Genomic DNA, 12,236 nt, shown 5'->3' with positions numbered 1-12,236 from the left:
CAGGCCCACATCTTCAGACAGGGCCTGGCCTCTGGGCCCAGCTCAGCTTTGATTCTGTGCCTTCCCTTGCTTCAGGGATTTCTGTGGAAAGGCAGTTCCCCAGATGGGAGTGGCCTGGGGAAGGCCGGTCTTGCCCGTCTTCCACAGGGTGTGCTCTGCCTGTCACAGGCATGAGTCAACGCTATGCTACCAGGCAAGGTCGAGGAGGTAATAGTGCTTATTGTGTGCGTTCTTCCAGTTTTTTCTTCTTGTGTTTGTATTGTAATAAATATGTAATATACGATAATGTAAAATTTAAAAGAAACTTTAGATCACAGCACAGGTCTTTCTCTTGTTTTTACACATTATATCACATCTTCAATATTTTTCTGAAGTATATATTTTGAAGTTTTATTTTTTTGCTTGTTTTTGAAAAAGGGTCTCACTGTGTAGCCTTAGCTGATTGGAACTCATTATGTAGATCAGGCTGGCCTTGAACTCACAGAGATCTACTTCTGCCTCCTGAGTGCTGGGATAAAGGCATGGGTCACTACACTGGACCACTGAAGTTTTATTTTTAATTGATGCATAACAATTGGACACATTTAATGGGTACAATGTCACGTTTTGATACCTACACACATTGTGTAACTGGGAAATGTATTTCCAGGCTATATTGTACTGTATCATCAGCATAGCTAGTCCCCCAAGGGCTGGAGAATTGCGTGTTTCCCAGGGTTCTGCTTTTGGAACAAACATTGCATATTATGTTGACTTACATTTTATTTGTTGACCGGGTCTCTCTCTGTCCTGGTCTCGAACTTGAGGCAGTTCTTCAGCCTCAGTTTCCTGAGCGTTAGGGCTACAGGCCTGTACCCCCACACCCAGATGACCTGTGTCTTATCTCTGGAGCCCATCTGACCGTGCCTGAATCACTAATGATCTTCCTTCTCCTCCAGATACCAGGAGCACTCCGAGGACCCCCACGGAGGTGAGCCTGGGCAGCTGCGGGTTGTCACTGGGAACGTGCGCTGGTTTCTTTGCGAAATGGGTCTTCCCAGAGCTGCCCGCAGTTCCGCAGACACCCCTGCCGGCTTAGCCCGAGACTGATTCTGTTTATCCGAGACCCTCCCCAGTGGGCGCCTGGCATCAAAAACTGCTGGAAAGAGGATTACCTCCGAAGCTGCTTAACAAATTCCTTGACTAATCCAATTTCCCACCCACTGTACCTCCTGGCCTGGTCTTTTATTCCCTTGATGCAAAACTGGAGCCTTAGTTCCTCAAGGACTAGAAACGCAGGGAAGATACTGCGCCAGAGCCGCAAGCATGGTTCTCCCACGGATGTTCTAGAAGGGCTGTCCTGGAGGAGGGAGGCGGGAACTGTTCTTTGGGGGCTGCCCAGTGCCTTCAGGGGCAGAGACAGGTGAGTCTGTGAGCCACACACAAGTCTTCTGGGAACTGACCCTGGCTGAGGACTGGCCTCCTACTTAACTCTGAGATACTCAGCTTAAGGTCCAGAGAGAGCACTTAAGCAACCTGTACTCAAAAAATCTGTTCCAGTCACATAGCTGATGACGGGACCAGGATGCCAGGACAGGCCTTCCCAGGTGGCTCCCACTGGGTCTAGCCACAGAGGCCACAGGCCATTGTTGTCGCTCACCTGGAGTAGGAAAAGTGAGGGCATAAACATACAAACCAGTGTTGATGGCCAGGCACCTAGAGGCCCTGGACACATTAAGGAGCCAGTGGGTGGGTGTGGCAGGCTCTAGGGGAGGGCCTGCAGAAGTGGGTGTGAAAGGTGACAACTGATGGTGTCTTCTCTCTCCTAGCCCCCTGATGAAGAAGACTATGACGAGGATCTCTACAGAATTTCTACAGGAACAACAGAGACCCCCGGTGAGCCCTGGTGTTGGGTATTCGGGCCTGTAGAAAAATCTTACATGGGCACTTAGCAGAGAATCCAAGGCAAAAAACAGTCTTTCATTGTGGTGCTGGGGGTTGGATTTAGGCTCTCACACATGCTATGTAAACCCCCTACCACTGAGCTACAGCACCAGCTCATCTTCCATTACTTTATATGCCCATTTGATGCTGTTTGCTAAGACACAATGAGGACGATGAGAAAAGTGGGCCGGGTCAGTGAACTACTGTGCAGTGAGCACACAGTGTGAGTAGGCTACAAATGCAGTTGGTGGCTTGTGAAGTGGAGGACATATTGAGGGAAACCTCTGTTTTGGAAATCATGGGCCTTGATTGAGTAGCCGCTCTTGCCCAGCTTGGAGTGTGGCCTTTTTTCCAGTTGGGTTCCAAAGGCCCACTGGGGACTGGTGGGAAGAGCATTCTGGGAGAAGCGGGCGATGTGTGCAGAACCCTGCAAAAGAGAGGTCATAACCTATTGGGGAACTTGAGTGCTGAGTGGGATGGACAGGAGAGGGATGATATCCCAGCAGAGGAACTGCTTCCAGATACTTAATTGAAAGCCCCTGTGTCATCCTGACATGGCCCTAAGTGGAGCTGTAACCATGGAGTCTCCAGGGCCTTATGCCTCTTGTGTGCCCTCTGCCTTGTGGGAAGCAAAGGGCACCAGGAAAGCCACCCAGAGTGAAACTCATGGGCTGACTTTCTTTTCCTTCTCTCTCTCCCTCCCTCCTCTCCCTTCTTTGGTACTTCCCCTCCCTCCCTCCCTTCCTTCCTCCCCGACCCCACAGGTCAAGAATCTTCCTCCGCATCACTGGCCACATTCTTGGTGGCTGGAGGAAGTCTGGCCTTTGGATTGCTCCTTTGTGTTGGTGTTGTTCTGAGGTAAGATGGGTCCTGGGGTGGCTTTGTGTTGTGCACGTGTATCTTAGCCATCCTTCCTCTGTCTGTTTGGTCATCAAAACCTATACTACTTTTGCTCATTCATTTCTTCATTCAACACATGAGCACATACAACACATATGGTGCCCACCACTGCACTGAGTTCTGTGGCAGGTGCTGCAGGAGACCTGGGGATGGGACAGGAGCTGTCTAGTGAGGAAGCCAGTCCCGACAATTGCTGATGTAGCAGGAGCTCCAATCGCACAACATGGTAAGGAAGACCCACCCAACATTAAGGAGGAAGGGAGTACATTGGCCAAGCGCTCTGTGTGCTAGCTGCTAGCTCCTGGGGTCCTTACAGTGGCCCTGAGCTGGCTTGACAGCAAACAAAGCAAAGAGTCAACAGGCTGTGCTCAGCTCAGGGCTGTTCTTGCTTTGACCCCTCCCTCCTTTCCTTTTTATCAGTGCTGAGGTTCGAACCCATGGCTAGGCAAAGGCTCTGCCATTGATCTACATCCCCAGCCTGTGATTGTGATTTTCCAATGAGGGTTCCTTGGAAGAAGTGAAGCTTGTTGTACTTTTGGGCCAAATAGGAACCACAGTAATATTTGGGGGCTGCCTCCTGCCTCCTCGGGGATTCCTCATCTCACCACAGGCACAAACTCAAGTGTTCTGCTTCTATCTCTTCATTCGTGTGTGTGTGTGTGTGTGTGTGTGTGTGTGTGTGTGTGTGTGTGTGTGGTATGTGCTGCTGAAATGAGCTCCATTTTTGTGTTCTTCCTAACAGCCTTTTGCATAATCTACCGGGGATCTGTAACAATGATACCATGACATAATTTCTGGCTGGCGATGAGGAAAATAAACCTGAAAGAGGTGGTGTGATCACACCTAGTCAGGGGAGGTCGGGAGTCACACCCAGAGCCCGTGTGCTTTAGATGGTGCTGTAAGGTCAGGTCATGTATAAAATGATCCTTAATTGACCAATGAGGAAATAGCTCCAAAGGGTAGAATCACTTGCCCAAAGCCCAGCAAGAGCTAGGGCTTGCACACATCTCTGAGAGCTCTTGCCCATGCCACAAGTCAGCTTTGGCTAAGGTAGCCAAGCTGGTCCTACCCAGACACTTACCGTAGGGGGTCAATGGCTAATACAGAAGCATTAACATTAAGTTTGCTCACTGCTGATGATGCTCAGTTACTCGCTGGTGCCTATAGAATACCTATAAGCACAGACAGAGGAAGTACCCTGTGCTAAGAACATATCAGCAGTTTCTTTTCTAGCCTGGTAAGTTTCTATTTCCTCTATATAAGGCAGTTTATTTGGAAAGAGACTAGTTTGTTTTTGTTTGTTTTAGTTAGGCAGTTTCATTTCTTGGGATGGGATCTTACTGTGAGGCAAAGGCTGCCCTAGAACTCATTATGGAGCCCAGGGTACTCTCAAGCGCCCCAATCCTGCTGTCTGTGCTTCACAGCTGCTGTAATTATAGGCTATGTGCCACGGTATGCCTGACGAGAGCAGTTATTTCAAATGATGGAAACCCCCTCTATTTCCTTAATCCTCCCTGTCAAGAAAAACGTATTAGGGGCTGGAGAGATGGCTCAGTGCTTAAGAGCGCTCGCTGCTCTTGTAGAGGACCTGGGTTCGATTCGATTTCCAGCATCCACATGGCAGCTAACAACTGTCTGTAATGCCAGTTTCAGGAGAATCCAAAACCCTCTTCTCCTTGGGCATTGCAAGACACAGGTGCACTTACACACATGCAAGGCAATACATTCATACATATAATATATATATATATATATGTATATGAAAAGGATATTAACTGAGAGACACTGGGAGTTAACAGTTGTCTGAGCTACAGTGACCACTGGGATGGCCAGGTATGGGAGGAGACAGCTTGATGTTCATTTTGCCAGGCGGGATGCCATCATTTTCTTTTTAGTACATTTAGTTTGTGACCCAAGCAAAGTATTTTTCCAGAAATGTTAGTGATAATTAAAAAAAAATTAAAATATGATGACAAAGCTCTGCCCTTTCTTATGTGGAGATTATAATCCTTAGAAGCCAGTTCTCCAGAAAAATAGAATTCTCCTGACAGAGAATTGTTTTTCTCCACATTCACCTAGAGTGAACTTCTGTGTGCACCTACGACTTCAGACTCATTTATAAAAACCAAGTGTGGTGGTGCATGCCCATAATCCTCCAACTCTGGACGCTGAGACAGGAGGATTGTAAATTCTAGGCCAGCTGCCAGCTAGGCCAAGGCCCCCACTCACACTTGCCCATGCTAGGTATAAACATCTCCAGCCATGGCTGGCTGGCCTTAAAGGCCTGAGCTTGGTGATTTTCGGAGTTTTATTCTTTCCTCAAAATATTTCTAAAAGAAAGCTTGCTTTTCTTTTGTATCCTTCTAGTTGCTTTGAAAAAACATACAAAAAATCCAAAAACCTGACAGCAGAGGTTGTTTCTATACTGATTTTAAAAAGTTAATAGGGGCGGGGTATGGTGGTGCACGCCTTTAATCCCAGCACTCGGGAGGCAGAGGCAGGTGGATCTCTGGGAGTTCAAGGCCAGCCTGGTCTACATAATGAGTTCCAGGACAGCTGGGGCTACAGGGAGACCCTGTCTCAAAAAGACCGAAAAAAAAAAAAAAAGTTGATAGCAGTTGTACAGTATTACAGATAACCTGCTAAATACTGACAACTAGAAAAGAAAAACATAGCCAGCCACTGTAAATTTTGGAAATGTGTGATTGGAGTCTGACAAACACAAAGGACTGCTATCACAGAGCACAGTGCTGTTCACAAAGCAGCACAGTCATCAAGAACACTTAATATTTAGATGAATTGCCTCTGGGTTCCTTTCTAAAAAAATTTAGTTTAATTTAGTCTTTTTGAGACAGGGTCTCTCTGTAGCCCCAGCTGTCCTGGGGGTGACTATGTAGACCAGGCTGGCCTTGAACTCACAGACATCCGCCTGCCTCTGCCCCCGGAGTGCTGGGATTGAAGGTGTTGCCTGGCCTCCTTTCTTTCTTTCTTTCTTTTTTTTTTTTAAAGGCAGGGTCTCAGGTATCCCATGTTGGCCTCAAACTTATGATGTAACAGATCTTGACTTCTGACCCTCCTGCCTCCCTATCCCCAATGCTGGTGTTACAGATCTCTGCTACCACACCCAGTTTAATTCAGTAGGGGGTCAAACCCAGGGTTTTCACGAATCCTACACAAGGCCTGTACTGCATACTGCATCCACTGAGCTGCATCCCCAGTCCCTCTGCATAATTTTTGTTTGTTTGCTTTATTTGTTTTTTGAGACAGGGTCTCTCTATAGCCCCAAATGGTCTGTAACTCACTATGTAGACTAGGGTGGTCTCCATCTCACAGAGATCCACTTGCTTCTGCCTCCCGAGTGCTGGGATTAAAGGCGTGCACCACCATGCCGGGCTACCCTTTTTGTCTGCTGTTACTAGCCATGATTGTTTTGTATATACAACTCTAAATCTTACCTTTCAAATTTAACATTATAACATAAAGTTAAAAAAAAAAAACTTTTTCACATTCTTTGTAAACTTCACATTTATAAGTCCTGTAGAGACATACACCCAAGCTCACTAAACTAGCCTCCTGGTCTACTATTATTGGGTGTTGTTTGCCTCCCCCCACTTCATACTTCCTCTTCCTCCTCCTCCTCCTCCTCCTCCTCCTCCTCCTCCTCCATCACCTCAGTTTAATAATCCAGTAAATGACAAAAAAGACAAACAATGAAAGTAGCATCATATAGCACAAAATGTTGTTTGGCCCTCTTTGGACAAGATCTTCAGTCTTCCTGTGGTTTTACCTAGAAATCCAGAAATGCCAGGGGAGGGAAAGGGGGGTGAGGAAAGAGTGGGTAGGAAAGGGCCAGCATCAGGTGACCTCGGCTTCGGCCCCAGACCTGCAGAGGACCAACTGCTCTCACCAAATCAGCCTGTTTTGCTTTATAAACAACACCATGTTGAATATCATTGTGCGTGAAATCTTCCATGGCTATTTTTTTTAGGGTATAGTCTCAGAACGGGACTTCTTGGGTCGGAGGGTCCGAATATTTTGTAATCCATGGTGTAGGCATGTGTCCTCAGCCTTCCCCCCAGGGGAGATTTCAGTCAAGAACTCAGCATTAACGCCCTTAAGCACCCTTGCTGGACTCTTCCTGTGTGGTGTCCAAACAGTAAGGCAGATTTTTTTTTTTCTTCCATTTGGATAACAGGCCAGGAGCCAATGGCAGCTTTGGAGCTGACTATCAATTATTTATCATAACAAGAACAGGAATAGCCTGCTGATATAAAAAGAAACCCAAAGAAAATGTCCAATTCTTGTTTTTGACATTGATTCCCTGTCTTCCCTCACAGCCCTTCCTTGAGAAACTGGTATTTGATGGAATTGAAATGTGCATGTGGATGGGAGGTCATCCTGCTCCCATTTTGTAGTGTTAGGCAGTAAATTAGCCACAGAGAAAGGAGCCAGAGGGGGTAGATGAGGCCCTGGTCCTGCGTGTCTCACAAAGGGCCCCTCGGGAAGAAGTCTTCACTGTACCTTTGCAGATCCATATCTCTAGTTTAGCTTTCTTCACTGTCAGGTGATTTTTCTTGGTTACTGAGCCTGGCCTTGGGCCCAGATGGAGCTCTGTGAACAAGGCTGTGATCAGAGAGATGCCTATCTCCTTCCTGTTTAACGTGACTTTCCTGTCAAATGAATCAACTAACGCCCAGTGGTGCCCACCTCAGAGCGGGCCAGCTCTCTCTGCTGGGTGGCAGTGGGTGGAGTTGTGAGGAGGGCAGGGACACTGAATGAAGAGGACAGAGAGTGCTGCTGAGGGGACCCTGCAGCCCATTCTCTGCTATTAAATGCAGCTCTGAATGATCTGCCTCCTACCAGCCTTAATTTGATCAAGGTCCATTTTCCTTCCCTACAGAAACATTATTCTTGTCTCTTTTTTAAGTAAATGGATTGGAACTGATGATGTGTGCCTAATGGGCAGCCTCTGGAACAAGATAGATTAAGGCACTGACTGTTAAGTGACTTTTGGGGTTAGGAACATTCAAATTTGCCTTAGCCTCTCCCTTTGTAACACTGGGCCAGTGAAATATGTTTTTGAAACTCACTAGCTCTCTAGAGTATTCTGGAACCTTGGGTAATGAGATGGTGGAATGAATAGTTGTCACTCCTGTGAGCCAGTCTGGGAGCACCAGGTGACCAGGAAAGCCAGCTGGCACTGTTTTTCACTATGGCCTCAGCCCAGAGGGGTAGCTAACATCTATGTGGTTTGTCTTTGTGTGTTTGTATGAAGGCTCAAGAAGACATGGAAGGCACAGGCTGGAAAAGAATGCAAGACAAACTCACCCCCACCATACTCCCCGGGACAGCTGAAGCCCACTGTGGTGCTTGTTCCACTCCTCACCCAAGCAGCGCCCCCCCGCAGCAGCAACACCTTGAGCCACAACTGCCCAGATGCCGGGGAACCACAGAGCCCTTACGACATCAGCAACAGAGACTACTTCTTCCCCAGATAACTGTCAGGGTGGTGCCTGGTGGCTAGGTGTCAGCTTTGCGACTGTGGGTATCAGCACAGCACCAGGAGACTCAGCACATACTTCTCACTGCCGTTCCAGTTCATCTCAGGGCCGGGGCCTTTAGCCTCACTATTCCACAAGAGCCTGCAGAAGGTTCTCAGTGGGGAGACCAGTTTGCTGCATCTGCTCTGAAGGAAGAGGTGGTTGCATTTTCAAACTTCCTTTCCAAATGGACTGCTTACAGGGGTCATCAAGACCTCAGGTCACCATGAAGAGAGCCTGTAGTGACTCTGTATAGAGGAGGTGCTTGTCACCCACACAGCTGATGCATGTTCATTAGCTCTCCTCTCAGGAGGATGGCCTCAGGTAGGGGTACCAAAGGCTGCCCTAATTACCTGGCATCTGACTCACTGCCTCCTCCCATCTTCTAGCTCGAACTCTTAAAACCCAAGTGCCTTTGCCATTCTGTTTTTCTAGATATTTTGTACCCATAAAGGCTGGGGAGAAAAGCTCTTTCCAGCTTTTCTTCTGCACACTTGGCCCAGTCCTGGTGAATAATATCTCAGGGCCTGATGGTTTTAAGTAGAATGTTAATTAGTTCCTCATTAGCATTTTGTAAATGTGAATGATAATGCTAGGCACTGCTGACTGTAGAAGTTGGATTTCCTTCTTTGATCTCAGGACTTCAAGAAGTAGGGGAGGGGGACAAGCATCCACCATCTCTGTCATTGCTGAGGGGTCACAGCCTCTGAAAAACAATGTTTTCTGCCTCCCATTCTAAAAAAGGAGGTTTTGTGGTAGCGAGAGAGGAGCTGGGAGCACAGGCTTTACTCCAGCCTTGCTGATTCTGGATTCAACTGGACCTGAGCCACTAGGAAAGATGATATTCACGCAAAAGGAAAATCTTAATCGGCAAGAATGTGCTTTAATTTAGCTTTTTCAAAAACTGCTGCCTGTTTTCTCTGGGATGCTGGAAGACTCTGTATTGACTGTGTGCTGATCTCTAAACCACTTGGGGGAAAGCTCAATAGCTTTGTTTGGCACAAAACTAAGTCAACTGAAAAAGGAGGAGAAAATACTGTCCTGTTGTAGAAAAGACTCTGACTTCATTGTACATTTTCTTTTTGTCTTAAAAAATGCAAAAATGGGCTGCCTGTACTATACTTCAGGGAATAAGCAAATAAGCAGCCCGCCACTGCTCCAGAGGCTGAGGAAGGAAAGGGTGTCCTGCTTCCTGTTGCGCCTCACTGCCTTAGGGTGGATTCCATCCTGCCCAAGCAGAAGCACTGGCCTCTGTGCCTCAGCTGACTTGCCCCTGGGGCTTTGAGAATTCAGTATGTTAGTGGTCACCCAGCTGACCACAGAGTGGCGCTGTGATTGAAATGAGTTGTGCAACCAGGAACCCCCAAATTTACCATATACAAACCTTTGCAACAGCTGGGTGTGGTGGCGCATACCTTTAATCTCAGCAGAGGCAGGTGGATCTCTCTGAGTTCAAGGCCAGCCTGGTCTACATAGTGAATTCCAGGCCAGCTGAGGCTGCAGGGAGACCCTGTCTCAAAAAGACAAAAAACAAAACAAAACAAAACAAAAAAAAAACCCACCACCACCACCAACAAAACTTTGCTAGTACTTTATCCTTTCAGAAAATACCACCCCCAGGAGACAGGTGGCAAAGGATCACTGTCCTGGCTGCTTGCTAGCTTCAAGGAAAATAGTGATTTTCATGTGGGCTTTGTATATTTCAAGGCCCTTGGCTGTCTTAGAAAAAAAAATGTTGTAAATTGACAAAAATCAGGGAGGTATTCATGATCTCTTCCCCACCCCCACTCTCGCTGTCTCTCCCTCCCTACCTTCTTTGTAAGGTTTCTGGGACTTGAGAGTAGCAAAGATGCTGTGAAAGGGAAATATTAGAGAGGACGATTTACGTGGGAAAGGTGACTCTACCCACGCTTCTTCAGTTCTCATGGTTTTGCCCACATGTTGTTACCAAAGCCAGGCGGCTGGTGGAAGAGGTAAAATCCAGATCGCTCATTATCTCTGAGAGCTAGGCAGCTTTGATCTCTTAGGTTGTTATTACTTTCATTATTATTATAACGGAATCTCCTCTCTCTCTCTCTCTCTCTCTCTCTCTCTCTCTCTCTCTCCCCCCTCTCTCAAGGATGCTTTCTCCCTTAACTTTTTATAAGCTGATGCTAATGAAGGGAAAGTCTTCATTTCCTCTGGGCTCTGGCTTTGCTCAGTGCACATGGATATACACCCTCAGCTTCCTCCCACCTCATATCTGTGCCAGCTCAGTGCACGTCTCCATCCATGTGTCGTTCTTACTGGAGTTTCTACAGCCACAGACTGTCTTGCCAACAGCACCATCACTCAACATCTGTAGTCAGCAACTATGTGGCCAGATGTAAAGTGTTTAGACAGAGATAGTTTAAACATAACCTTTCCGGCAGAGTAGGAAAAGTCGAAGACATGCTGAATCTAGTTCTGAAGTGATCGTGAATTCTTATGGCATTAATAAACGGTTTTAAACATTTGCTTCATTGGCAGTGCACACAAGGCCTTGCCCCTGCAGTTTGTCACCAGGCCCTACGCTCACACTGAGTCTCTGCCATGTCTCTGCTGTCCTGGGGGATGGGTAGAAGAAACTACTGGAGCTGGGTTGGAATCAAGTAGTGGGGAGCAGAGCCAAGCAGGGCAGGCTTGGGCTAGCCATGGTGTGCAGGTTTCAGGAATGCCCAGGCCACCTGGCTGCTTTGGTGCTGAGCTGTAGAGTTTCCTAGTAGTTCCTTATGGCTGACCTAGTTGGGGAGGAGTCCCACACCCAGCTGCAGGTGGAGGTAGAGAGAAATCCATCTTAATTTGGAAGGCAGCATCAGCCAGGATGTCTCTCCCTGTTGCAGCCTGAAGTGGGGCTGTGACTGGAGGAGGCAGGCCAGCTGGCTCGGTTCCTGAGCCAGGTGCTGGGGAGGGTCCACCAAAGATCCTGTTATCCTCCAGCCCTAGTGTGGTTGGGTGCCAGTTTCCATGGCAACATTAATGATTATTAAGGAACACTGTCAGTTTTATAAACACATGCTCAGATGAAGATCTGCTTTGCAAGGAAAGGACTGATATAGCCTGTAACAAGCTGTAATTAACAGAGAGACCTTGGGTAGAGATCACATCTGTTAAATAGAATACCTCAATGCTACACTCTTTTTTTTGGAAAAAATAATACTGTTAAGGTCTTTACCCTTGAGTTACCTGAAGGCAGACACCCAAGGCTGTATCTGTGTAGTCAGTGGGGTCTATTTTCAATGCCTTTTCTTCTTGCCACTTATTTGCATTCAAAGTGAAAATTATAAATATTTGAAATAAATAATTTCTAAAACTACACTTGAGATGTAATTTTACCTTGGGTACCTGGGTAATGTAAAGGAAAAGCTTGCATGACTAATGAGGAGAAAGGAGTGAGGCAGGATAGTAATTAAGTAGGACTACTTTTGAGGGGTTCTGCAATGATTAAAATATCTGAGCCAGGCATGGTGGCTCAGCCAGGTAATCCCAGCAATAGGGAGGCAGAAGCAGGAGGATTTCTGCCAGTTTGAAGCCAGGGTGGGTTACAGACAGAGTGCCACCCTGTTTCACTTTCACCAAAAAAGAAAGAAAAGAAGAAAGAAGGAAGGGAGGGAAGGAAGGAGGGAAGAAGGAAGGAAGGAAGGAGGAAGGAAGAAAGGGAGGAAGGAAGGAAGAAGGAAGGGAGGAGGGAAGGAAGGAGGAAGGAAAGAAGGAAGGAAAAGAAAGAAAAAGGAGAAGAAAGAGAAAAGAAAGTACCTTTGGACAAAAGATAAATTCACCAAGGAAGGAGCAATTTCTCAAAAGGCTTTAATTACAGTATTTCACCAGACAGGTGATGGACATGTGGGGAGGGGG

The 12,236-nt window shown here is 47.0% G+C and overlaps 1 protein-coding gene across 3 annotated transcripts in view; it reads left to right on the top strand.

Annotated features, from left to right (window-relative positions):
- The window catches only part of Il6r (interleukin 6 receptor), a 58,160-nt gene extending 46,461 nt beyond the window's left edge, over positions 1–11,699 (top strand). For 2 of the 3 annotated variants that reach the window (XM_029557259.1, XM_008854768.3), the window contains exons 7-10: positions 939–970; positions 1,809–1,875; positions 2,688–2,781; positions 8,099–11,699. In XM_029557259.1, the coding sequence (XP_029413119.1) occupies positions 939–970; positions 1,809–1,875; positions 2,688–2,781; positions 8,099–8,321 (416 nt within the window). In that variant the 3' untranslated portion in view covers positions 8,322–11,699. Of the gene's footprint in view, positions 1–938; positions 971–1,808; positions 1,876–2,687; positions 2,782–2,952; positions 3,050–8,098 lie in introns of all 3 variants that reach the window. The other variant, XR_003847332.1, reaches the window with a different exon arrangement.
- Positions 11,700–12,236: the final 537 nt, after the last annotated feature.

The sequence above is a fragment of the Nannospalax galili genome, unplaced genomic scaffold (genome assembly GCF_000622305.1).
Source record: "Nannospalax galili isolate Female #2095 unplaced genomic scaffold, S.galili_v1.0 scaffold591, whole genome shotgun sequence".
NCBI lineage: Eukaryota > Metazoa > Chordata > Mammalia > Rodentia > Spalacidae > Nannospalax > Nannospalax galili.
The sequence above is the reverse complement of the archived record's forward strand: the minus strand, read 5'-3'. Positions and strand labels throughout refer to the sequence as shown.